Consider the following 26,213-nt stretch of genomic DNA (forward strand, 5'->3'; position numbering starts at 1 on the left):
ACTGACTAGAATTTAAACAAAACAAAACAAAAAACCCCAAACAGTTCACAAAATAAACAGTCAAACCCAACACTGATACTGCCATGCACGATTCAAATATGGAATGACATCTTAGTGCAGTGGTCATTATCTGCTGTATTAAGCATGGAAATCCTCTGCAATTTTAGTTTTATGTGAAAGTTGTAGACTGCGGTGTATAAATGCAGAAAATTCATGTAAAGAGAGATGTAGATGTCTTGTTTGTCTTGAGACATGCTGTATAAGTAATCTAAAAGCTGGCTAGCATCGTAGCCACAGCTGCAGCTGAATAAATCTTTTAGGCAATGTATTAGGGATTGGAGCAACCACATGTCTCAAAAGAAGCTTTCATTAGCTTATTCAAGATTAGGTTAATAATCCCATAAAACTACTGGTTTGGAGGAAGGAACTAATGCATGTTCCCTCATACATGTAAACACAGAAACTACAGAAAATATGTTTGCTAATTCAAGAAAGCCAGATCCAATGGCAGGTTAAACTTAATTAATGCAATCCATGACCATGGGTGGCATGCAAAAGAATCCTTAGTTGGAAAGCAGGTAACATGGGTGTCGATATCAAAGTACTAGAATTGATCTATCCCTTCAGCCGTGTTGCAAAGGTTTTGGAAGAATGACACACACACTCCTGTTCCCATGATTACAAAGGAATGCTTCTCTCTCAGTAAGGAAATCAATCACTTTCTCTGGCCTACTCTGAGATTTCTTGACAACATTTTAGCTTCAATCTCCTTTTCAGACCATGTTTATACAAGGACTGATCCTGAAAGATGCTAAGAATTTCCTGAGAGGTGCCAAATCTGTTTTATATGAACGCTTGTTTCTTAAGGCAGACTGTGCATACCTAGTAGCCAGATCCAAAGTTCCTATAAGTTAATGTAGGCTACTGTTAACCTGAGTAGGCTTTTATATCAGATTCTATGCATTTCAGTGACATTTGAAGAAATTAGGTCTCAGCTGGTAAAGAGGAGGGAGAAAATCTTAACAAAGATAATTTGTTATCTGAAACAGTGTACAGAAAAAAACGCTAAAGTCTTGTCACCTACAGTGAGGATAGAAATGGATATATTGCATCCACCCATTGTACATGGGGAGATGCTATGCTTCCTAAAACTAGCACACAAAAGGAAAGGGAAAACAGCATCCCTAAAATGTATATTAAAGTAGTTTAAGTAGGAAAAATATACATGAGTGGGATATATTACCATATGTTTTTCTTAAATAACTTGACTACCTTTTATCTCAGAACTTTCTAATTTGTTTTTAAAATACATTAGTAAAACAAACAAGGAGAAATGTAACAAAGCTTCAGAACTTTCTGTATTGCTGGCAGCTTCCTATCATGCAGAAGACTCCCTTCATTTTTTAACTTTTAATAATGAACTTCAAATTGAGTTGCTTTGAAGCTAATGATTTCAAGGTAAACCACATGTCTCCCACTGGGTATAACACAAATTATTTCTGCATCAAAGTAGCTCCTGAATCTTTTTTGTTTCTACAAATCCAGATTAAAAGAAGAGCCTGCCCAGTTGTCAGTGATCTATTAAATTAATTAAATCTCACTGCTATGACAAACTGATCATACTAATAGCCCATTCTGTTCATTCCATTATTTATCTTGGTGTTGCATAAACATGTTGTCTCATGTATTTACATATAAAAGCTTGAGTCTTGCTATTGACTGCTTCTGGAATATGGCTGAAGGTAACAAACATCTTGGACTATTTTAATAATTCTGTACATTTACTTTAAAAAATTGCATGAGATGAAGTACAGCAGTATAGAAGATGATGATCATTTCTGCTCTTAAAATGGATCATTACACAAGTTAACAATCTGTATCTTATCTGCAACTTAGCTATAAGTGGTTAAAATTAGAACAGATATATGCTTACATTTTCAGGAAATTACACATGTAAATCATGCCTGATAATCTGAACACATGACTACTACAACAGCACATAAGCTTGTGAATCCAAGTGACCAGCTAAATGTGACTTTATTTCCATAAATGCACATGCAGTTTAGACAGGCAACCATTTTTGTACATGGAATCACTTAATTTTCTTAAAATTCAGACATAAATCTCATAGTTAATTGTGAGCTGGTTAGCAGCTCATGTACCCAGTATTTATTCTTCAAGATACATTTTAGGGCTTGTCCTGGGCATGATGTTAAACTGCATTCTCTGCTGCCTTGTGGACACTTCTTGGTTGAAGAAAGGCTAAGAGACACCCTCACCCTGACAGAAAAAGCACTCAGGTTAAAGCGATGGGTAGTTAGCAGCTCTATTCAGGTTGCTCTCTGGCAGAAGCTACAACCTGTGTCACTGAATGCCTAGATTCAGTCTGGCCTTTGGATTTTGGCTCGGTGGTCTAAAAGGGGGACAACAGATCTATGGCAGCTTCCACTTCTCCCTAACTCTGTCTAGGCATCTGTGCTGAAGGTTTTGGCAAGATGGTGGCAGGGATCTGAGAAAGGCATAAGGGCCCTGAGGCAGTTACCAAGATTTCCAAGCAGTCCTGTTTAGAGATGGCCTGCTTGCCTCGCATGAAGGTGGCCCTAGAACAGGTGGGTGAAACAAGCCTCACTACTTACATCCTGGCTCAACTGATTTTATAAACAGGACTGCTTCCTGGAATATACGGATAGGCATGGCACTGGACATATAATTGACAATGGTCAGATAGTTCTTGAACTCTGTGCCAGTCAAGGCTCATCAGTGACTGACACCTTCTTTGCTGGTAACAGCAGAAGAACTTCGCAGAGACACCTGAAGTCAAGCACTGGCATCAGCTGGACATGGTACTAACAAGACATACATACTTGAAAGATATCCTGCATACACCATCGTTTCAAAGCACTGACTGTGATACAGACTACTTACTCCCTTCTCTGCTGCAAAGAGAAATTTCAAGCTTAGAAGATCCAACACAGTAAACCTGCCAGACAACCTCATACTGACCTGTGCCAAATCAACGATCTAGTCAAGAAACCGCTTTTCAATGAAAAACTAGCAAAGTTAGCTGGAACGGATGAAACTGCATTAGATGCATGGGAAGTCCTGAAGACAAGTATGTAAAATGTAGAAGTCAAGAGTTTTGGAGAGTACGAAAGGAAACAACAACTGGTTTGTAGACCATTCAGAGGTACTGCTGCCACTCAGAGAGAAAAAGAAGTACCCTAATTGCCTACAAGTCTACTCCTACTACTGATTCACTCAGCTAAGAGAAGCTTGTAAGGCTGTTCAAACAGCTTCCAGCAGGTGTGCTCATGAATTCTGAATGGGTCTCTGCAACAGCAGCCAACAGACAGCTGATGCAAGTGACAGTAGATGGTTGTATGAGGACATTAGAAAGGCCACCGGGCTGACAAAATACAAGACAGCTCCACTGAAAGACCTAGATGGCAATATCATAACTCATATGGGGAAGCAACCGGAGAGGTGGATTGAGCACTATGGAATGATATACTCAAGGGAGCCTGCAGTAGACCAACATGTTCTAGATGAATTTCCTGGGTTTGAAGTTATGACTTTAGATGCCAGATCTAAAGAAACTTGAACAATGCATCAAAAAAATCAAATAACAAAGCTTCAGCATATCCCACTGTATGTAGTTTTCACAGATGTAACAAAAGTCTTTGTCACTGTCAGTCAGGGCTTTATACTGTTCTGAAGAACCTTTGTTGTCAACCTATACTGCTAAACCTTGTGAAAATGTTACACAATGGCATGAAGGCAACTATAATTTATAAAAACCTAAAGTCTGACTCATTCAACATCAACAATGGAGTGAAGCAGGGCTGTGTACTGGCTCCCACATTGTTTAACATTTACTTCTCATTCCTGCTTCAATACACATTCCGTGATGTTCAAGAGAGCGTTTATCTCAGCAGCAGACATGATGGAGGACTGTTTAGCACTGCAGGGATCAGAGCTAAGACGAAGGTGAAGGAGATCATCATAAGGGACCTATTATTTGCAGACGATGAAGCCCTTGTGGCTCATGGTGTTGATGTTGAATGAGTCAGACTCTTGGTTTTCATACATTACAGTTGCCTTCATGCTATCATGTAAGGATTTCACAAAGTTCAGCAATATAGGTGAACAACCAAGGTTCTTCAGAATTGTATAAAACCCTTGACTGACTGTGCCAAAGGATTTTGTTAAATCTATAAAAGCCATGTGCAGTGGGATATGCTTCTCTCATCAGTTTTCCTGCAGCTGTTTTACAGAGAAGATGGTATTTATGGTGGACTTGTCCAAGCAGAAGCCACACTGGCTCTCTGGCTAGATTCTCTCAGCTAATGTTTGAAGTCTAGGTAAAAGAATATGGCTTAAGATTTTTCCCAAAATGTTGAGAAGAGATATATTTCTGTGGTTATTACAGTCAGTTCTGTCCCCTTTGCTTTTATGCTCAAGGTTTAGCGTTAGATTTTTTTGATGCATTGTTCAAGTTCCTTTAGTGTAGGTTTGGCATCCAGCAAAGTCATAACTTCAAACTCAGGCAATTCATCTCAAACACGTTCTACTGCAGGCTCCCTTGAGTTGGACGAATATCTCATTACTAAGTTCTCTAACTCATGCAAAATTTACAGGCTAGAAATAAGCTTGAAGAAGACAGTTATCATGTACTACGTCTCTTCAGAAACAGTTCCAGATATCACCCTAGATGGTACTCGTTTGGATGTTGTTGACCAAATTTTTTACCTTGGCTCTACCATTACCAAGCCAGAAACTCTGGTCTTTTGCAAGACAGAGCCTGAAAAAATAACAAACTGTTAACTAAAGTGAAAATCCAGATTTATGAGACATGCATTTATACATTCTTCTATATGGTTCAGAAACGTGGATGACAGTATGCCAAACGTATCAAAAGACTAAACAGTTTTCATATCAGATACCTATGTAAAATTCCTCAAATAAGATGGCAAGACAGCGTGACAAATGTGGAAGTGTTAAACTGTGCTGGTATGTCATTCATGGGAATATTGATTAATAAGAAAAGACTCGGGTTCCTTGGTCATGTAAGCAAATGCTGGATCACAGGATCCCAAAGAATATGCTATACTCTGAAGTTCACAAAGGGTCTAGACTAGAGAGGCAGACTGCTGTACAAATTTCGGGATGCTTGCAAAGATGACTTAACAACCTTTGGAATCTCTGTGGATGACTGGGAAAGGTGCTCTGGCTGGCAGAGTCAGCTTGCAGATGGAGTAAGGTGCTGCAAGGTGGACTGGACCAAGTTTTGTGATGACGGGTGTCAAAGGAGGAAAAAATCTGTCGCATCTGCTGAATCAGATTCAAAGCATTGCTAATGTATGGGTGTGCCCTACCTGTGGGCAGGACTGTCACTAGCACATGGGACTCAGCAGCCATCAAAGAACTTGTTGGCATATATCCCATGCTCTGTAAAGAACAATGGTGCCAAATGAATTGGCATTTTAGGGCAGTAGTAAAATAAAAATTTGGTATGCAAATCCTGTTTAGAAATAAGGATAAGTTTTTATACCAAATACCTCATCTTCAAACTTCTTTCATATAAAATTACTAATTATTAAAATTAAAAAAGGTAAAATCCTATTGTCAATGAAGAAATTAAGAAAATTCTTACCTTATGGGAAAGGTACAGCAATGTTGCTATTGGTACCAAATATTTAATCACACATATCTAAAAATAAACAACAATTAGTTTTTGTGGCACAACTTAATTTTAATCAAAATGAATGTTTATTTTTCCGTCATCGCTTTTCCACTTATCATGTAGTGGGATATGCAAAGGAATCAACATCTGTCTGTGGAGACTGCATTTCATCTCAATTTTGTTTTGAGCCAAGACAGTAACTTCTAAAAAATCATGGTAAACAGAATGAATATAAACCACTACAATTTTAATTTATATTTGGCCATTTAAAATTAGCTCCTGTGAAGTTAAAAAATATTATAATAAACAAACAGTACGTTTTTGTTCAAACTAATAAAATGTAAAGGTTTATTCAAGTTGTTACTTTTCATAGCTGTTTGTATATTGCCACCTAGTGCACTCAAATGGAATTGTTTAAATGATTAAACTCCTGATTAGTTTAACCTTAACTTTTTAAATCATGCTTATAACCGTATGTTCTTTAGAAGTATAAACTAGTGCATTTTAAATGCTTCTTAACTGTGTTAGTTGTACATGTGAGGCAAAAAAACACAATTTGTTTCATGACGGTCCTTATAAATCTGAATCTTCATTGATATAGCTATCAGAAAAATAGTTTTAAATAATGTAATTTTTAAAAGCACAGTTCTAACCCTCTGTGGTGTGTCCAGATGAACAGATTTCAGGATAAATCCCCAAACTTCAGTACTGCACAAACCAAAAGATGCAAATACACACATATGAGATGTCCAAAGATATTTCATTCTGTAAGAGGACAGACAGATTGTTATTGATTATCTGGAACCGTGCGGAACAATATTACTGTACAATGATACAAAGTATTTTGGTTGCAAAACTTCAAGAAAATTAAAAATATATATATATTTTTCTTTGCTCCCTGAATGGCAGCCAAGCAGAAGTGATGGACTAAAAGATCAACCTTGGCACCTTGTTATGAAAGGCAGAGATGGAAGCTGTTAAGTCTTCCATTCAAATTATGATTGGTTTGTTTTTTTGTGGCATGACTGTTCTGGGAAAGGCCATACTGTTCTGGAATAAATGCAGGGCAATACAGGGAGAGAGATGAAGGACATACTGGGCTGCATGGGGTTATGGCTAATACATTTGTAATGTATATAAAATAATCAGCAGCTGGCAAAGATAATAGTGGAATTAAAAAAGAAATACCTCATTGTGCTTAAAGCCAGGCATCCAAACAGGACTGTGTGAATTAAATTGTAGGCAGCTCCAGGCTTGAGAGCTACTGTGCATTTTTCCATTTTATCAATAGGCTGGACATTAGCTGAGCCACTAAATTAAACAAACAAAAAATGCTGAGCTAAGTGCAGTAATGTTATTTTAAAATAGTACATTTGCATACATTTTTAAAAATTATTTTAACTTATTGATAGCAGAGATACATTACTCTCACTGTCAGATAAAATGATTTTTTTAAACGTTTGCAATTGTTTTAATATCCTACTTGCGAGTAAAATCATGATAATAAAGTCTGATAATAAGGTGGTGTCAGTTTTTACATTTTCATCTCTGATATATGCAGGATCTGGTAACAGATTCAAATGAATTTAAGAAAAAAGTCTGTGTACATATTTATCACATATTATAATACAATTGTGAAAAAATATTTCCATAAACATAGGGAAATTTTTTTATTTTGCTCAGTTGTACATGTGGGGTAAAATCATGGCCCTGTCATAATCGAGTGTGACAGCGCAATAAAGGAGTTGACTACATGTTTTTCAATCTGCACCCAGTAAGATTTATAGATTAGAAAAGGAAAAATCAAAGAATAAGATAGTATAAAATTGTGCTTTAAAATTGGCATTGATGAAGAATTCACAACCTTTGATGAAAAGTCTTCTGCTAGACTGAAGAGCCCATTGTCAAAGTTTTATTCTCTATATAGGTACTAACATATTATGGTTAGGCTAGCTCTCAATCTCTGTCTTGTCTTTTTAGTCATGCTTTAATTAAAATACTAGATTGAGCAACTTGAGTCTCATTATAATAGAATCACAGGAAAGTAGGATGGGCAGTCCAATCTCCTGCTCAAGGCAGGAAAATCCCTGTCTAACCCATTCCAGACAAAAATGTGTTTTCCTTGCTCTTAAATTCCAAGGATGGAGAAGACATAACTTCTCTAGACAGGCTGCTCCAATGCTTAACCACCCTCCTAGTGAGAAGGTTCTTCTTAATATTCAACTTAAAACTTTCCTTGCTGAAATTTAAGATTCTTATTCAGTGTCCAGTCTCCTCGTGCCACAGGGCTTCTTTACACATGCTTCAGGGTGGAGAGGGAGGAGGTGGGGTGTTAATTGAGCAGCTCAGAGAAACGCTTCAATTAAAGTGCCTGCAGTATCACCCATATTTAGTGTCCTGCACTTCAAAATGGCAGCAAGGGGCACTTTAACTAAAGATTGTTTGACGAGCTTCAGTTAATGCACCCTCACTGCCATTTTAAAACATAGGGACGCTGAATACATGATGCAGAAGCTGCTGAAGCACGTTAATTAGGATGCGTTGGAGCAGACATCTGGTACATGTATAGGTGCCTGTACAGAATAGTTTAACATATTCCTTTTAACTCCTCTTCAGGTACTAAAAGACTCATCAAATTCCCCTGCTGTTGTCTTCTCTAGATTAAATAATCCCAGATCTTCCAACCTTTTCTTACAAATTGTTTTCTAGACCTCTAATAGTTTTTGTTGCTCCCTGCTGGGCTCCTAATTTACCCATGTCAATTGGTGACACGTAGGGGGAGAGATGAGATTGGTTGTGCACCCCCTGGAAATGCTAGCTGTGAAACCAGGATCAGCCGCTGGGGAACCCCTCCCCCCGCCCCCAGCGATCAGCCGCTGGGGGAGTCCCCCCCCCAGTCAGTGATCTGGTGCCCCCCCAGACTTGGGAGGCCATGCCCATGTCTTTTTTGAAGTACAGGGCCCAAAACTGACCGCAGTATTCCAGGTAAAGCCTCACCGGTGCTGAATGAAACTTATCAAATTTGTAATTGCAGAGAAAGATGTCTGACTGGATTCATTTTCCGAGTGCCCAAGCCGATGGGCATTAATTATATTTTTCTCCTTCAAATCTTTATTTAATAAACTCTTGCATGAGCCCTGACATTCTTTTGCCCAGAATCAACATCCAATTGCCAGGCTTATAATTATCTGATTGTCCACTTTGACCTTTTAAAATATTGGTATACATTTAGCTTTCTTCCAGAAATTCTATATTGGCTCAGGTATATATTAAAATAGATTTGGAAATGTTCTTATTCTGCTAGAATGGCAGAAAGGGTTCACTGCCATAGGAGAACTACTGAAACACTGTCCAAAAACATTATCCCACCCACATATGGTACATGGAGACCTGTCACAAAACAGGCCAAGTTGCCTGGGGACTTATTCATGCTGGTGAATAAGGGTGTGTGGAGCGGGCAGTATTTGATTCAGATTTGGCCCAGTTCAAGGGACAGTGATTCAATTAGCTGATTTGGATCACTGTCTCGATTCGATTTGGCTAAATCTAAATCTGAAGTTTTGATTCTGATTCAGAGAATCAGCTATTCGGCCATAGGCACAGCTTTATATATTTTTTCTACATACCTCAAGGTACCAGGTGTGGCTCATGAACGCTGAGACGGTGCGGCGGATGGAGTGTCTCACCAGAGTGTGGCGGACCCACCGTGTCCGGCACCTGCTTCTAAGCGTATGGAGGGACCCCGGGTACCTCCCCAGACTCAGGAGGCATCAGTTGCCAAGCCAGGGTGTGGGGGAAGTCCCCCACACGCTTTGTGGTGGACCGGAAGTCCACTACTGGGTTTGCCACCAAGTGTGCAGGGGAGCCCCCGTGCTCCCGTGGGATGCTCCGTCTGCCCCATCATCTCAGCGTTCACGAGCCATGCCTGGTACCTTCAGCTATATAGAAAAAACATGAAGCTGTTTCTATGGCCAAACTGTCAAATCTCTCTGAATTGATTCAGGGGCTTCCGATTCAATTTGGAGAGATTAATGGGTCTCCTGATTTGATTTGGAGATTCAGCCACCGAATCGGGCCAAATCTCCTCCGAATCAAGTCAGCGACTGAAGCTTGTACAGCACTACTGGTGGACTCCTAAATTGTCAACAATTGGTAATTTTGGGGCTGCTTTACACTGGAGAACTAAAATTAAAAGAAACTGACATGAATTAAATACTTTTGACATGAGTGCAAAATAGTTTATGGGCTTATGAAAGAATACTTGTAGGTTTAGTCTTCCTATATGCTTTATATTCTGGCACTTCATAAATATTTATTACAACAGAATTACTTGGTCTAGTTGTACAACACACTTCCTTGCTGTCTGTCCAGGAACTGTGGTAAAAACTGTGCTGCTGCAGTCAGCTATGCCGGCTCATTAACCTACTGAAAAAATTCAGGAGAAACTGGAAATCTTGAAATATACTGTACCTGAGATTTTGAAAAGCAACAACAGCAGCTGTTATCATAATAGGGAAGAGGACAAATATGTAGACATAAAAAAGAAATGTATCTGAGAGTCTTGAGAAAGTATTTAATGGCAGCAAACCAAAAGCTTCTTCACAGAGGTATAGGTTAGCATCAAAATCTCTAGAGGAAGAAGAGTAACAACCATCAGATTATAGATTTTAAATTGCTGCCTAGAAGACTCAGACTCTTTTTTTTTCACTCCAGTATAAAACAATATTTTTTCTTCTAATAACAACAACATTGGCAAATAGGAGGTAGAACTCACGATATGCTGCTAAGATTTCAAATAAATGTTAATCTGTCTGCCAAATTTTGACAATGAGCTGATACAATGAAGGAAAATTTGTCTTGGTGCGCTGTGACCAGTGGGGTCCCACAAGGCTCTGTCCTAGGGCCTATACTGTTTAACATCTTCATCAATGATGTGGGCATTGGTGTCAGAAGCAGACTGGCCAAGTTTGCCGACGACACCAAACTTTGGGGTAAAGCATCCACACCTGAGGATAGGAGGGTGATCCAGGCGGATCTGGACAGACTCATGAAATGGGCAGACGAGAACTCAATGGTTGCTGGACTCGATGATCATCTTCCGAGGTCCCTTCCAGCCCTAATCTCTATGAAAAAAATCTATGAAAAAAACACCTAAAAATGCAAGGTCTTCTACCTTGGGAGGACAAACTTGCACCATGCTTATAGGCTTGGTAGTGCTACGCTGGTTAGCACTACAGATGAAGGGGACTTGGGGGTCATGGTTGACCACAAGGTGAACATGAGCCTTCAGTGTGATGTTGCGGCTAGTAAAGCGAGCAAAACGCTGGCTGGCATCCATAGATGCTTCTCAAGCAGATCCCGGGACGTCATTCTCCTGCTGTACTCAGCCTTGGTGAGGCCGCAGCTGGAGAACTGCGTCCAGTTTTGGACTCCACAATTCAAAAAGGATGTGGAGAAGTTTAGGAGAGTGCAGAGGAGAGCCATGTGCATGATCAGAGGTCAGGAAAAAAGACCTTATGATGAGAGGCTGAGAGCAATGGGGCTATTAAGCATGGAAAAGCGCAGGCTCAGGGGTGGTCTGGTGGCCACCTATAAGTTTATCAGGGGTGCTCATCAGGATCTGGGGGAACGTCTGTTCACCAGAGCCCACCAAGGGATGACAAGATTGAACAGTCCAAGCTCCACTGTGACCGATTCAGGCTAGACATAAGAAATAACTTCTTCACTGCCCGAGCCCCCAATGTTTGCAATAGACTGCCACCGTGGGCGGTTCAAGCACCCACTTTGAACGCCTTCAAGACACATTTGGATGCTAATCTTGCTGGGATCCTATGATCCCTGCTGACTTCCTGCCCCTGGGGCAGGGGCTGGACTCGGTGATCCTCTGGGGTCCCTTCCAGCCCAAATGTCTATGAAATCTACGAAACTTTTAACAAAACATACCTCGTTGATCCAAATCCAAATTTTGCTTTCAAGAATTTAAATATATGTTCATCTGACTCAAGATTAAGAATTTTCTATGGAGAAGAAAAATAGTTAAAAGTTCTACTAGTAATTGTAATGCAATATCTTTCCATACACAAAAAACAACATTCCTTAAAAAAAAAATCTTAAAGAATTGTAAGTTGTATCACGATTTTAATTAGTTCTGGTTTAAAGTGTAATTTTACTAGACAAGGTACTGTTCAATAAAGATGGCATGGTGCAATATGTATCTTTGAATATTTCTTTGTCAGTTTACAAGTAAAAAAACCCTTTTATCTGAGAGCAGATCCATCAAACAGCCTGTGATCTGAGTGTCAACCCAATTCTTTTTTTAATTCATCATCGTTATTAATAAACTATACATACACATATATACATAGCATTACTAATAAACTAGACATCTTCAGCTATACATATGTAATCTCAGTGATTTTCAATAATATCCTTCTATGTTCTGTGGAATATGCTGGGCAAATTGAAATAATCTGTTTTTAACTGTGAGAATTAATAACCCATTTCAATTTAGGGGCTTCTGTTACTGTTACAGTGAGGGGCCTGATCCTTTTTCTTTTTTTGTGGAAACTGACTGTATTTCTTGTGGCCAGGCAGCAAGCTGTCAAAAGGCTGCAATGTTACAAATTGCTACATTACAAACTAAATTACATGCAGATGTGGTTTAGTTTGCAATGTAACACTCATTTAAATCATACAAAAACCCTGCGCGTGTACACCTTGATGCAATTAAACCAAAAACTGGGCATATTTTGTCAGGTGCACAAGTGTCATTGCCTTTAAACCCAGTCTCCGCTAAATTCTGATCTACCGTACATGAGGTCAGTTGGTAATATGTAAGGAGGAACATAATCCAGGTTATGTTCTTCAAGTTCTGCTGGCTCTACAGTATTAGGAAAAGCAGAAAAACTATTCCAATATTTCAATCCAATAAAAAAAAACACTTGTAAGAATTCAGACCATTACGACAACATCACCTGAACACTACTGTAATAAAGTAATACATATAGCATAAGTATGCTATTTTGTTATACATTACATTAATACAAAACATTAAATTAAAATAAATCATTTATTTACCTTAATAAAGTTATTTACAAGAAGTGTCAAACATAATACCAAGAGTACATGGAGGAAAAGCTTCCCAAGCCTATTTAACAAGCCTCCAGTTTTTAGGTTTCTCTAGAAATTAAAAAAAAAAATTAGTACTTCATTACTTAAAACAAAAAGATTTGCATATATTTGAAAAAAGGGTAAAGCAGACTCCTTGAAATGTATTTGTTTGTTAAATGTAATGCTATAACTGCATTAACCTAATGCAAGCAATTAAAGTTCAGCTTTATGTCCAGAACAGTGTAAATTTCTTTATAGCAGGGCCGTCCAACTTCTAAGTTCGGTGGGGACCACACCAACAGAGGCCGCATACCATGCAGGCTATAATAGGCAAGGCATGGACCACCTGGCTGCATGCTGCAAGTCTACTCTCCCCAGCCTCCTCCACAGCTGAGCTGCACAGCAAGACCATGCAAACACCCCCCAACACACACACACACACACACACACACACACACACACACACACACACACACACACACACACACACACACACACACACACACACACACACACACCTGCACTGTTTGCTCCCCTACAATAGCACTGGGCAGCACCTCTTCTTCCCCCTCCCCTCCCCAGGCTGCACCAGGTGGGAGGCAGGAAACAGAAGCCAGAGGAGGAAAAGGGAACCCATAGACTCCAGCTGTTGTTGCAGCCAGAGAAATGGGGAAAACAGCAGCCAGGCAGGGTCTGAGTGTTGCAACTTAACTTGAGGTCCTCATGCAGTTCACAAGCTGCCAGCTGAACAGCTACTATATATGATCAAAGGTGTACTCCAAAGCAGTCTCATTGTACTTATGTAGTCACCAGACCCTGGTGGAAAGCTATAGTTGCAGTATGCAATTCTGACCTCAGAGATAACATGTACTCTTTCAGGCACTGCTAGGAAAGCAGTGTTTTGTTAATGTGCCATCGAGGAGGCTAAGATCTACCCGTACATGAATCCACCAGGTCACTTCTCAGTGATTTCCCATTTTAAAAACCCAACTTCAAGAACGGTCCCACTTCTGTTCACAATCAAATCTGGGATAGCTTCAGCCATAGCTTAATTAGACAAACATCGTACTGGTATCACACTGCCATGCAAGGCCAAAAATGTTCTTCATGTCATGGACTCAAATCAGTGACTCATCTCATCTGGCTTCACCAATAGTTACTAATAGCTGATGTTTCACGGGAAAGTAAAAAAGCACTTATAAAACAGTAACCAAATGTAAAAATGGAACAAAACAATCCTGACCCCTGAAGCAAATCAGTGAATGCCTATAATATTGTTTCACATAAGCTTGCTTCTGTGAAAGTTTCTACTGGAGAGAATAGTTGGGTCCAAGCAGGGCCCAAGCAAAGTAACTGTATACACACACACACAAATTCTCTTGTGGGATCAGGACATTAACTTTATACAGCTATGCATATTAAAAATGGCTGTAGCATTTGAAAAGTCCGATCATCCAAAGAGTTATGCTACAAATAGTCAACTAACAGTTAATTTACTGTCACTGAGTTATAGGAACCGATGATTTAATGTATTTACTCCAACAGAATTTTTTTCAACATTGTAGTCTGCTGAGGCTGCCAAGGGAGACTCCATGGAAAACTAAGACTGCTTTTAAATAATTTTTCATACTGTTTGTTCACTATTTATAAAAACAAAACAAACAAAAACAGTTTTGGATCACGTACCTGAATTATTCTTGCTAGCAAGACAGAAACATTAAAACTTATAGCTAATGATCCAAGAATCATGGAATTAAAGAACTGTAGAATACAGACCAGTAGTAAGGCAGTTACTTGTATAATATAGAGCATCATAACCTGCAACGAGATGTTATGTTTGCCAGAATTTCAAAAAATATTTAATATTTGATTAAAGCAAAGATCTATCAATTACTTTTAAAACTTTTACACGATGGCATCTACCACTAAAAATTAAAACACTCACTGATAGAACCTTATTTTGTAGAATATTCGTATGTATGAGAATTAACATAGTTAACAATATTTTATGCTTTTGCTATGAATTTTTGGTGCCACAACGAACACCAGCAGAGCTAGGAAAAATTGACTACGTAGCATCTTAGGGAAGTTTTAAAACAAAGTCAAAGTTCTTCCATAACCTCTGTGCAGTATCTTTCTGTCCCAAAACTTGTAATCGCAAATATTTATTTTAATAATTTCAAGCTAACAAACATTTTAGTTGCTTTGCATAAAATGGTCTTGACATTTTATCAAAATTACAGTAGGCAATTCTCATGGATGCTCAAATGGATATTCATGTTAGAAAACAAGTTACAGCAAAAGCTTTGTTATCCAGCACCCATGGGAAATGGGGGGCACCAGATAACCAAATATGCTGGTTACCTGAGAGGCCCGCACAGGCGTCTTTGCCTGCTTGGGCCGCTGCCCCTCCTGTCGCACCAGTGTGGCAAGGAACAGGGAGTGGGGCCCCGGGCATAATGGGAACAGGCTGCTATTATGTTCTGGGACGTGGGGGCTTGGCAAAACTGGAAGTGCCACGGTAGGCACTTTTGTTTTCTCTTTTGCCATGTTGACTGGCATGCCGGTTAACAGAGTTTGTAAGGTGCCAGATAACGTGACTTTTGCTGTATTTTGCAAGATGCTATATGCAGCGTTTAATAATTATTATTTTTACATTGTAAATACAGAGCATAGTCTGATTACCACACTGGCCCAAAACACTAATCACCCTGGGACAACAGTCTATGCAAAGTTCATTTTAAATGAGTTTGTATTTAGGATACAATGACTGTCAAGCTGTAGTAGCTGCTGAGGTGTATCTATTACTACCCTGAGTTTATCTGCAGATGTAAATAAGAATGTGAATTAGCCTTGAATTCAAGAGTTTTAAGAGAGAAATAGTTTTTCTTTTTCATCCACATGATGATGTTTAGCATAAATTAACAACATTGCTTTAAAATTTAGGCCATCACCCTCTTAACTTTGAAACTGACAGCAGATGATTATTCTTTGTGCACTGGAATACTATACAGTATAGTATGCTATAAAATGTATACTATTTTAAGTATACAATAATCATATTCAAAAACAGTCTGTAGGTAGGGATCATTTTACTGTCAACTTTGCAGTGCTTAGACAGTATATTGAGACTATCTCAATAGAACTAGAGACTTTTGTCAACCAATAAAGGGAAAATATTTTATTAAAATATGTTTTGTTCTATTCTGTAGTTAAACAATCATTCAACTAACAAATTCCAGTTTTTCCTCCTTAAAACAACTGTTTTTTTTTAGTGATGGCTGCTGTTGTATGGTAAACTCAAATGTCTCAAGGGTATAACTTGTCTTGCTTGTTGCCGCAACAGCAATCTGGTCCATTCTGTTCCTCCTTTTCATGTATGGTGCAGTGTCTATATCTGTCTTTCAAACAAGGATGTAAGGTTGTCAAGACAACATTTATACATTCTTATGACTTTACCTAGCAAAACTGTTATCACGTCTACACAGTTTATGTGACAGATTCATCACTATGACAGGTGCTTGTGGAAATCAATACCACAGAGATTTCCTCTTTAAGACTTTTTTATTGCCAATTTTTTGGGCTCTGGGTGCCGCTACAGCCTATGGGCCACCTAATTATTTATGATGTTGTAAACTATTTGTGGCAGAGAGAGTGCCTTCCTATGCATTTATGCAGCACCTGGCACTACAGGGACCTGATCCTTATTAGGACCTGCAGAAACTCATACTATAAATATAAATAAAGCAAACAAAAAAATCCCACTCAAATACCTTTGATCCAGTTCTGCCTCCAAGTCACTTAAGGAGGAGTGCATGGGTGCAACTCAGGTAAGAAATGTGTCCATTTTATGGTTTCTTAAAGATTCTGCTGATACCATTTAAAGCATGACAAAAATGGGGCACTATAAAACTGCATAACCAGAAAGTAATGGCAATATAAAAACAGACTGTCCTGTCATTTAGGATGTGTAAAGAGCGCATTTTCAAAAGTGGATTCCTAAAGGCTCATAAGTTTTAATTTAGAAATGTAATCATGTTTCTATTTTCAAAAATGCTATGCAACCAGCAGCTCCCACTAGTGTAAAATTTTGCGTGTGTGTACACATGGAAACAACTATGCAACAATTCAGTAAAAAAAAAAATGTCCTGAATCTCTTCAGCTAACACCAGGATAATATATGACTAAATCATTCACACCTGTTAGTTATGAATATTAAGAGTTTCAAATGTCTTGTGTTGAAATGGCACTCCATTAATATCTTTTCAAAATAGCTGTAATTTCAAACCTACATTTTTATATTAACAACTTCTTTCAAAGATTTTAAAATTATGATCAAGTTATTTCCCTATATTGAGTGGAAAACCAGGGATTAATTTAATTACTTGTACAGGAATCTAACAGCATAGAGCATTTCTTAGTCTCTGCAGATTGTTACTTAAGAGTGACTATTGGTATACCATTATGTTGGGAATTAAATTGGAGAGTAAGCAACATTTGTCCAACTAAGACATTCTTAATAGTTTATCTTGAATCCATGTGAAAAAGCACTGTTGCTACGTGATAATTATTAATGCTTATAAATCAGATGACTGACATCTGAACTATGAATTTATTGGAAGGACAGGGTGTTAATGCAATATTTACATATTACATGGGGGGGGCTGCAGGGACTGAGAGAGGCAGAGGCTATGGGTAGCAGGCTGTTGAGGGCAGAGCCTGCAGGGGACAGAGACTGCAGAGGGCAGGGGACGGGAATGAAAGGTACTGTGGGGAGGGGGGCAGGCTGCAAGGGGGGCAAGTAGTGGGGGGTAGGGGAAAAGGGGGCCAGCTGCATCCACTGCTACCAGCTCTCTGCAGTTGCTTTCCCCACTGTATCAGTGCAAGGGACAAAATTAAGATGACCCTCTGCTAATCAGATTCTAAACAAAGAAAATTATAACAAATTTATATATTTTCCATGTCTAGAATCTAATTATTAGGGGACTGTCTTAAATTCAAGGTAGTTTTGGATTCAACTAAATATAGTATATCAATACTTTATACATTCTTCTTCTAATTGTCCTTGGAATCTTGATTGTTTTAAGATGAAAAACATCCATTAAGACGCCCATGCAGTTTAACTTTTGTGTAGCTTATCAACGGATAACTTTGGACAGAGCTTTTCTGATATTGCTCTTAGTTGTCAGAAGTGAACACAAAAACATTCCAAGTGGGCAATGGGGAAAAAAGTCATACACATCTAACTTACTCAATTCTAGCCCCCTATAGTTTACAAAACTAATTGCTTAATGGTACATTAAAGTGCAATGCATGTTATACTACTTCTGAGACGATACCATCTTATAAAAGAAACACTTCACAGATTGGAAATGGGGAAAGACTGCTTATTTTCAGGAGTAATCTTACCTTTGCTGTGGGGAGCATGTCAAGAGAGTCCAATATAAATAATACTAATGCTTGTATCAACATCATAAACTGATTAAATTGCCAAGTCAGGCTAAAGAGGAATGTTGATAAAAACACCACCAGAAGTGTCAGTCTCTGGAAAAAAGAAAACTTTTATTTGAATGATGTTACTTCCGATTTAAAGCTATAAAAAAAAAAAAAAAAGTTTAGATTAAAAAAAAATGTATCTCTAAAGGATTCCATTGAAAAGTGTTAACAGAGGTCACTCTTACTACAATAGTTGATTGCTGGATGATAGCCAGATTGACATAGAACATTTGTGACTATTCAAAATTAGACACTGCAGTTTTGCACCTGGAGGAAAAAAGTGTCATGGACATATTTTAATCCGAAAGCTCAGATATACCTTTTTAATTAGTAAAGTAAAATATAATCAATGGGGAAGGCATTCTTTAATGCTTAAGTCTCCAAAAGACTTTTTCTTAAATGATTCTGACAGCCTTTAACATTACCTCAAAGACTTAAAACTATTTCTACTTCCTTTGTAACATCATTTCTAACTATAAAATCTCCTTTTAGAACAATTTCATTTGTAACTCTTTTCAACAGTACTATTATTAGTGAAGTCTTATTTCAGCTATTTCCAAATTAAGTCTAGGTTTTTCTAGGCAACAATTTCTTCTTCCATCTATATAGTTCCTTGTACATTTCTATTATTATAATGGTTTAATAAAAGTAGGTGTTTTTGTTCTGAATTATAGTTGGTTATCTGCATATGTTCTCTTTCAACAACCTGCCTGTTATTTCTTATATTAGTATTGCTCTGTCAAAATGTTAGAAATACTTACTTCATGAAGAGGTTGTAAATGAGGTCTGAGGAGGTATGTGATTGCTGCTATCTGAACTGCAAAGAATGGCAGTGCCCAATTCTCTCTTAACGGAATGGTGAATTCTACTCTTGTAGTATCTATTCTATACAAAACAAATGAAGAGCCACAAATACACAACCAAAACTATATCTCCTGCAAATAATGTTACAATTAAAACAGACTACTTTCAGGATATTGAGAAACATTATTTTTCATTACGTAGCTGACTAGCAAGTCCCTTAAAAGCTGTCAAAATAATGTTCCAGAATTCATTTCTTGGTTTTTTGTGACATCGTTTCTCTCTTGTAACTAACTTTCTTTGTTGTCAGAGTGCTGCTACCATGGAGCCCAGTGTTCCCTTAGGCAACAGAGCAAGCAGGAGAAGGTTGGCAATTTTCAGATCAATGGCAAATGTTCTTCTGCAGTTTGGTTTGCATCAGGCACTTGTGGGAATAGATAGCTGTCATTTCCTTTTCTATAATCTAACTGTAATTCAGTTGGTTTGTATTAATGGTGTAACTGAATGACACCGATCTGGACAGACTTCAGGCCATTCTTATAACATTTCAACATTTTAGGAACTACTAACGAAAGTCAGGAGTCCCCACTCAGCAGTTATTTTTCGATCTCTAAGCAAATGTAAAAAAATAAATCCCATGTCCATTTTTCCTTATGTAGCCAAAATGTTTACTTAAAATTATTTAATCTGCAAAGCACTAAGAAAACTAATCACACTACTACATACACATAAAGAATCATTCTGTCACTGGCATGCTTATTGTTAATTAATACATTAAACAATTGTGATAGGACCGACATTGTACTTAAGTTACAGAAAACACCCACAAGCTCTGGACGCAGCTGCATTCACAGTCTTAAAGTAGTACAGCAGCACATCAGATCCAAGGCCACATTTTTCCTGTCTCACACAACCAGTGGCATATCTGTGTTAAGGAAGTGGGTAGACTTAAGTGCTAGTAACCCTGATGTCCCACCACTTAAGTGCTTGTTAGGGGCCTGCAGGCAAAGCCCTACAAGGAGAGATTGAGGGCCCTGGATCTCTGCAGCCACCACAAGAGAAGGCTGAGAGGTAATTTTGTGGCTGCCTACAAATTCATCGGGGGTGGGGGGTGGCAGCAAGGAATAGGAGATGCTCTGTTTACCAGGGCACCCCTTGGAGTGAGTTGGAACAACGGGCACAAATTGATGGAGAGCAGATTTAGGTTAGACATCAGGAAGAACTTCTTCATGGTAAGGGTTGCCAGAATCTGGAATGGGCTTCCAAGGGAGGTGGTGCTCTCCCCTACCTTGGGGGTCTTTCAAAGGAAGCTAGACATGCACCTGGTTGGGGTCATCTAATCCCAGCGCTCTTTCCTGCCGAGGGTAGGGGGTCAGATTTGATGATCTACTGAGGTCCCTTCCAACCCAAACATCTATGAATCTATGAAAACCATGGGCAGCTGAGACAGCCAATCCTGGGGCATCTATGTTAGAGCAGCCCTTAGATACTTTAACTTCATCCTGGCAGTTCTAGGCTGGTAAAGCTGACCAGCATTTCTTACTATCTAAATGGCTACCAGGTACAGTCCAGGGAAACTAGATATGGCTGTATTTTTCAAGCCTGATCTCAACCAGGACACTGGATTCAACCCTCCTAAAATGTTTTACTTTAACTTTGCAGTTTCAGCCCATTCTAATTATATTTAACTATTTTAAAATGTTTTTTGGCTAATCTAAAGAAAATGCTCACTGCTATATGTTATCTCTTGCTTCAGTTAGTCTAGAGAATGGTGATACATACTTTACTGTGAAAATTAAACTTTAGGAAGAATAGATGTTAGTTATACTAACCTGTTGATAATATACCAGAAAGCTGCTAATAAGCCTGAAAGCCATGTTCCGCTGAGAAGCCAGCTGGTTATGTACAAAGCAATGACATAAAGAGCCTGAAGTCCAAACAAAGTATAGATATAAAAATAAACAGGCTCTAAGTATCGCTGTAAAACAGAGGAATATTGAAGTTGGTATAAAATAGTGGAAAAATACTTTAAACTGATTTGAATTTAAAGAAATAGTCCTACACAAATTCAAACCATTAAAAGGCCAAAAAAACCCAACCCACCAAAAACATGATTTCCTTAAAATATAATCTTTACAATTATTTTAATTGATAATTCATTAAAAACAGATTAAGTCCATAATAAAGTTGAACTAAAACACAAAGTTATCTAGTTAAAATCCCAACTTATACCCTCAGTCCCACTTCAGTATCTTGTCCATTCACAGGGTGCATCTACATGTGCAATTAATGCAAAGTAATAAACTCTGGAGCAATTTGAGCTGGAGTAAACTGTTCCCAGGCATAGCATCTACATGTGCTCTCAAGAGAGCAGCGTCTGAGAGAAGGTGGAACAGGCCTGGGCTGACAGGAGGCATGGGGAGGTCAGCTATGGACTCTGGGTGGCAGCATCAGATGGCAGAGGGGCTGGTTGGGGCACAAGGGTGAAAGTGTGGAGCTGTGTGGCTAGGTGGCAGGCAGGAGTCTGGACCCTGGCTGGCTGGGCTGACCAGGTGCAATTTATGTCTGTGGTCATCATCCACATATGTGATTAATCACAGTTATTTACTACTCTGTAAGACCGTACCATCCTCAGCAGTACTGTCTTATGGCAGCGCTAATCAGTTTTATTGCAGTCTAAAGCTGCCACATGTGTAGATGGTGATGCTTTACTATGCAGCAAATCAGTCTACTCTGCAGTAAAGTGAACATATAGATGCACCCACTGGGAGGGAATTCAACAGCAACAGGATGTCCACAAGGATTTTAGCAAGGGGACAGGAACCAGGAAGGTTACATTTGCTCAGCTAGTGATCAGAGGCAGAGTGATGGAAGTTCCTCCTACATTCCTGACATACTGGGAGAATTGGCAGGTCTAAGCCTTGTTACGTTCCATTATACTGTTCTAATGCTGTATTTGACCAAGGTGAACACAAAAGTGGAATTTCACAGGACTATTTCTAAGGAGGATGGAGATAAACTATTCTCTGTGGCCACCTGGGACAGGGAAAAGAGCACTGATCTTAAATTGCAGCAAGGGAAATTTAGGTTGGATATTAGGAAGAACTTTCTCACTACCAGAGTGGTTAAGTATTGGATGAGGCTTTCCAAAGTGGTTGTAGAATAACCATTCCTGGACATTTTTAAGAGCAGATGAGACAAAAACATGATTGAAATGGTTTAGTCAGGGATAATCCTGCCTTGGGTAGGGGAAAGGACCAGATGACCTCCTTCCAGGCCTACTTTTCTATGACTCCGTAAAATCTTTTTACCAACCTGGCCAAACCAGTACTCATTTTTGAAACCCTGCACAAGCATACACAAAAAGAGTAAGAGTACAAAGACTAAAAATGACCATAAAGATACTCGCTCCTCTTTCAGGAACAAATCTAACATGGCAATGAACAAGTAATTTAAGCCACATTTGTGCATATAAAATTTGACTTTTCAATAGGTTTTCATGTGTGTTTGCATCTGAAAACAAAATGTAGTTTTTAAATTTGTAAAAATATATTTGAGATGTATATTCCTTCTGAGAAATGAAGGCTGTGATTCACTAGGGAGCCTTTTCTGATGCCCCTAGGAATTTAAAGCCATAATTAAATGCTTACCTGAACAGGAAGAATCTTATAAAGAATGCTGAGAAACACCTCCTGGTAAACATTCATTCGTTCAAGTATGTTGATTGTCCTCAGAGATTCTGTTTTATTGTCATGTACTAGGTCATGTAATCCTAAACATTAAAAATAAACAAAAGTAAAGGAATGCTGTTTTTATTTATTCCACATCCATGGTATAGTGTGAACTTTTCAAGTGTATTTTAAGGTCTTCTTTGAAAGATTTATGAAGTTTTTTTTGTCAAAGATTTGAAACACACTATTTTATCTGGCTGAGTTACAAAGACCTAAAAAACTTCTTTGATTTTCCCAGTTGTAATGATTCTTGGATGACTGCTAATGCAAGTAAATATGAAACATTCAGTGCTATACTTACATTCCCAATGTGTTAGAAATTGCAATGATAAATTATGTTTGCAGCAACAGACTCGGGGTATTAAATATGATGTGAGAAGCTGTGCACTTCTAAATCACTACTACAAGGTTTGATATCGATAGAGTCACTACCAACTATAACAGATACAAGGTTAACATAAGCATAATCACTTACAGATCTCACCCCAAATTCTAGAAGACAATATATTACCACAAATAACCCAACTTGCACCATACTAGGTTATTATGTATTTTGTAACAATGCCTAGAACATTCAACCAGTCATGAGAGACCCTGCTCTGCTAGGAGCTTTGTGTACACAATATGTATAACAATGCTTCTGTACCTGTGAAGGTACTTCACAGGAGGCACTACAGCCTTCTTCTGGCTAATCTATTCCTATACATTGTGTAAACGCATCAAATAGCCTCCAGCACTTTATTAAGCACAAAATTAATTTTTCTTTAAGTTAATTTGAACACCTTAAAATACCTTGTCGGATGGATGGAGCCTGCAGCATCTGTTTGTAGTAGGAGTAATACAGTCCACATTCAGTCCTGAATGAAATTTCTCGTTCTACTTCCTGCAAATAAAATTTAAAAACCAAGCTACTTCAAGTACAACAATAAAACATTGCTTCTACTTGCATCCTGGTATGGTGTAAAGTTGAGTAATTTCACTAAATCAGTTTGTTAAATATTTAGACCTGCAAACTTTAGACCTGATTCTCGTGTGGGTAGTCATTTCTCATATTTTTATTCTCCACCAAAGTCAGTAGGATTCTAGTGTGAAAAACAATTACTCAGATGAGAAAGACTTGTAAGAGGGACCCTGTAATGAGAAAATCAAATTAGAATAGGAATGTTTGTATTACTTTCTTCAAACTTCAATTAAGCTTTTCTTTTGTCTCAACATTCCCTTTCATGTCAGGCACTCAGAATTTCTGGCTAAACTGATATAATTCATCTGCACAGTGACTGTACATTGTCTAAGACTAAATGACTGGAGTTTACAGTGTCTGTGATTTAATCTGGATAAAGCTGAAGCTAAAACGGCAAATTAGGTCAGGGGAACAAAAAAGGTGGCAGAGGTGATACTACCTCTACCAGAGGGAGCTTGCCTGCCTTCGCAATTCTGACTGAAAACTTGGGATACTACTGGTTCTTCACTTATTATTGTTATAGTTCTGGGCAGTCAGGTAGCTGCAGTACTTAAAAGCTGGATTTTTTCAAAGTGCAAATGCTGGTTAGCAGGCTGCAACCTTTTCTTTTCCAGATGCAGGTGTCTCTGTAGTGATCCAAGTCTTTGCCACTTTGAGATTTGGTTAATCCAATATGCTCTACCTGAGGCTACATCTTAATACTGTTTAGAGACTTCAACTTGTGCAGAATGCATCTGCCCACTTGTTAAATGCTGTTTCTTACATGGAGCCAGCTGTTCAACACTTTACACTTCAGTTATAGGTTAAAACAACACTGGTTTCCTGTTTGTTTTCAGGTGTAAATGAAGACAATGATTTTAATCTATAAATCCTTAAATGAATTGTGTTCTGAGTATATCAAGACTTGACTGTATTCTTACATGATGCTGTAATAGTTGAGATCTAGAGAGATATACATGCTTAAATATCTTACTCTGTGTAGAAAGATGCTTTCGGTAGGAGACTCTTACGTTTCAATTAATTTCCCCCACTTAGTTCATGAGTCTTGCAGGCTTATAGAGGCTTAACACTTGTTCAAAGCCTTCCATGAGTATATTTTAACAAAATAAATTACTTAAAACAATACAGCATGAGGTGAAAACATTTAGCTTTTTATCTCAATTTATTTTACCAATAATGATGAATTTTAGTAAATTATACATATTTTTTTAAAGTAGCACAGCAAAAGCCCTCATTTAAACACTAAATTAGAAGGCATTTATCTCTAGCTTTGAGAATCCAATAAGACTGCCGTATGTGAAGCAAGCAATTAAAACATGGAAAAACCCCAACTAGATTTCTAAAGATAATTCTATTAATTCACCTTTCTTTACAAAAGAGCATAGCTGAATAATGGAATGGCATTGTTTCCCCATCTTTTATGGCTGTCATTCTGGTTAGTACAATATTGCATACAATTTCAAGGCTTGCACCTCTTTTATATAGCAAAGCTGATTGTTTCACCTCTTTTCTTGGAATAGAATCAATGTTATTTCAGTGCTAACATAAAATGATACAGAAAAAAGGCTTCCAACTTCAATGTTGTGCTGAAAACACTGAAAAAAGCACACATTTTACTGAAGTCAACTGAAGCTATATTAACTAATCCAATACTAGGTCTGGTCTGAGATGAACTAACAAATAAAAAAGGCATCTAAAATCACCAGTCAGCCCACACTTAACTTCTCCAGCTGCTTTGCAGCATACTTGAATATTACACCACCAGTAGAATTCACTGACATTAGTACTAATGTTAATAGCCACAAACTAAGCAAAATTAAAATGAGTAGGCTTGAACTAGATCATTGGATGGTACAGCTGTGATTTCTGGTTTCTATTCATCATTACTGAAAAGTTTTCTAAGAGCACAAAAAAAGCTGTTGCTTGTAAGTGCTAAAGAGAAGAAATCTTTAACATTTGGAATTTATTAAGGCGGGGGAGGGTAATCACAGAGGGGGATCTAATTAGCAAAAATGCATTCAAACATGATTAATTTGTAATCCTGGCACCAGCTGTATTCAACCAAATGCTATACTTTGAGACAAACACTAGTGAGTTTTACATCTGTTTCATGCTAAGATAACATCTGCTTTATTCATTCACAATACTTTTCCAGTTCTGCAGCAATCTATATTTTTCCTAGTGTGCCATGTAAATAAGAACATATAGAGTTAAGCGTAAATATTTGAATGCATGCTTAACTATTACTGTATGTTTGATTTGCTGAAAGGCTTATCATAGAATCCAGCATATCTCCTAGGAAAAAATGTGCAAGTAGCCTAAGACCTGTTCTCACAGAAACGTATGAAAGCAGAGTAAAGTGTAAAAGGACATTTTGGAGGATCTGCATGACAGTTTATACAGTAATCTATCAAACACACTCCAACAATTG

General features: G+C 38.2%; 1 protein-coding gene across 4 annotated transcripts in view; it reads right to left on the reverse strand.

Annotated features, from left to right (window-relative positions):
* The window catches only part of DPY19L3 (dpy-19 like C-mannosyltransferase 3), a 71,876-nt gene that overhangs the window by 24,955 nt on the left and 20,708 nt on the right, over positions 1-26,213 (reverse strand). For all 4 annotated transcript variants that reach the window (XR_016444280.1, XM_090063380.1, XM_090063381.1 and 1 more), the window contains exons 4-15: positions 23,614-23,704; positions 22,741-22,862; positions 20,923-21,068; positions 19,051-19,174; positions 18,203-18,337; positions 14,480-14,611; positions 12,761-12,862; positions 11,627-11,700; positions 10,154-10,312; positions 6,872-6,994; positions 6,337-6,448; positions 5,654-5,710 (exon numbers count right to left, since the gene is read on the reverse strand). Coding sequence is in view for 3 of the 4 variants with exons in the window: in XM_090063380.1 (XP_089919506.1) it covers positions 5,654-5,710; positions 6,337-6,448; positions 6,872-6,994; positions 10,154-10,312; positions 11,627-11,700; positions 12,761-12,862; positions 14,480-14,611; positions 18,203-18,337; positions 19,051-19,174; positions 20,923-21,068; positions 22,741-22,862; positions 23,614-23,704 (1,377 nt within the window). In the remaining variant the exon portion in view is untranslated. The remainder of the gene's footprint in view (positions 1-5,653; positions 5,711-6,336; positions 6,449-6,871; positions 6,995-10,153; positions 10,313-11,626; positions 11,701-12,760; positions 12,863-14,479; positions 14,612-18,202; positions 18,338-19,050; positions 19,175-20,922; positions 21,069-22,740; positions 22,863-23,613; positions 23,705-26,213) is intronic.

Source organism: Crocodylus siamensis, chromosome 9 (assembly GCF_052110815.1).
Source record: "Crocodylus siamensis isolate JL-2025a chromosome 9, ASM5211081v1, whole genome shotgun sequence".
Classification (NCBI taxonomy): domain Eukaryota; kingdom Metazoa; phylum Chordata; order Crocodylia; family Crocodylidae; genus Crocodylus; species Crocodylus siamensis.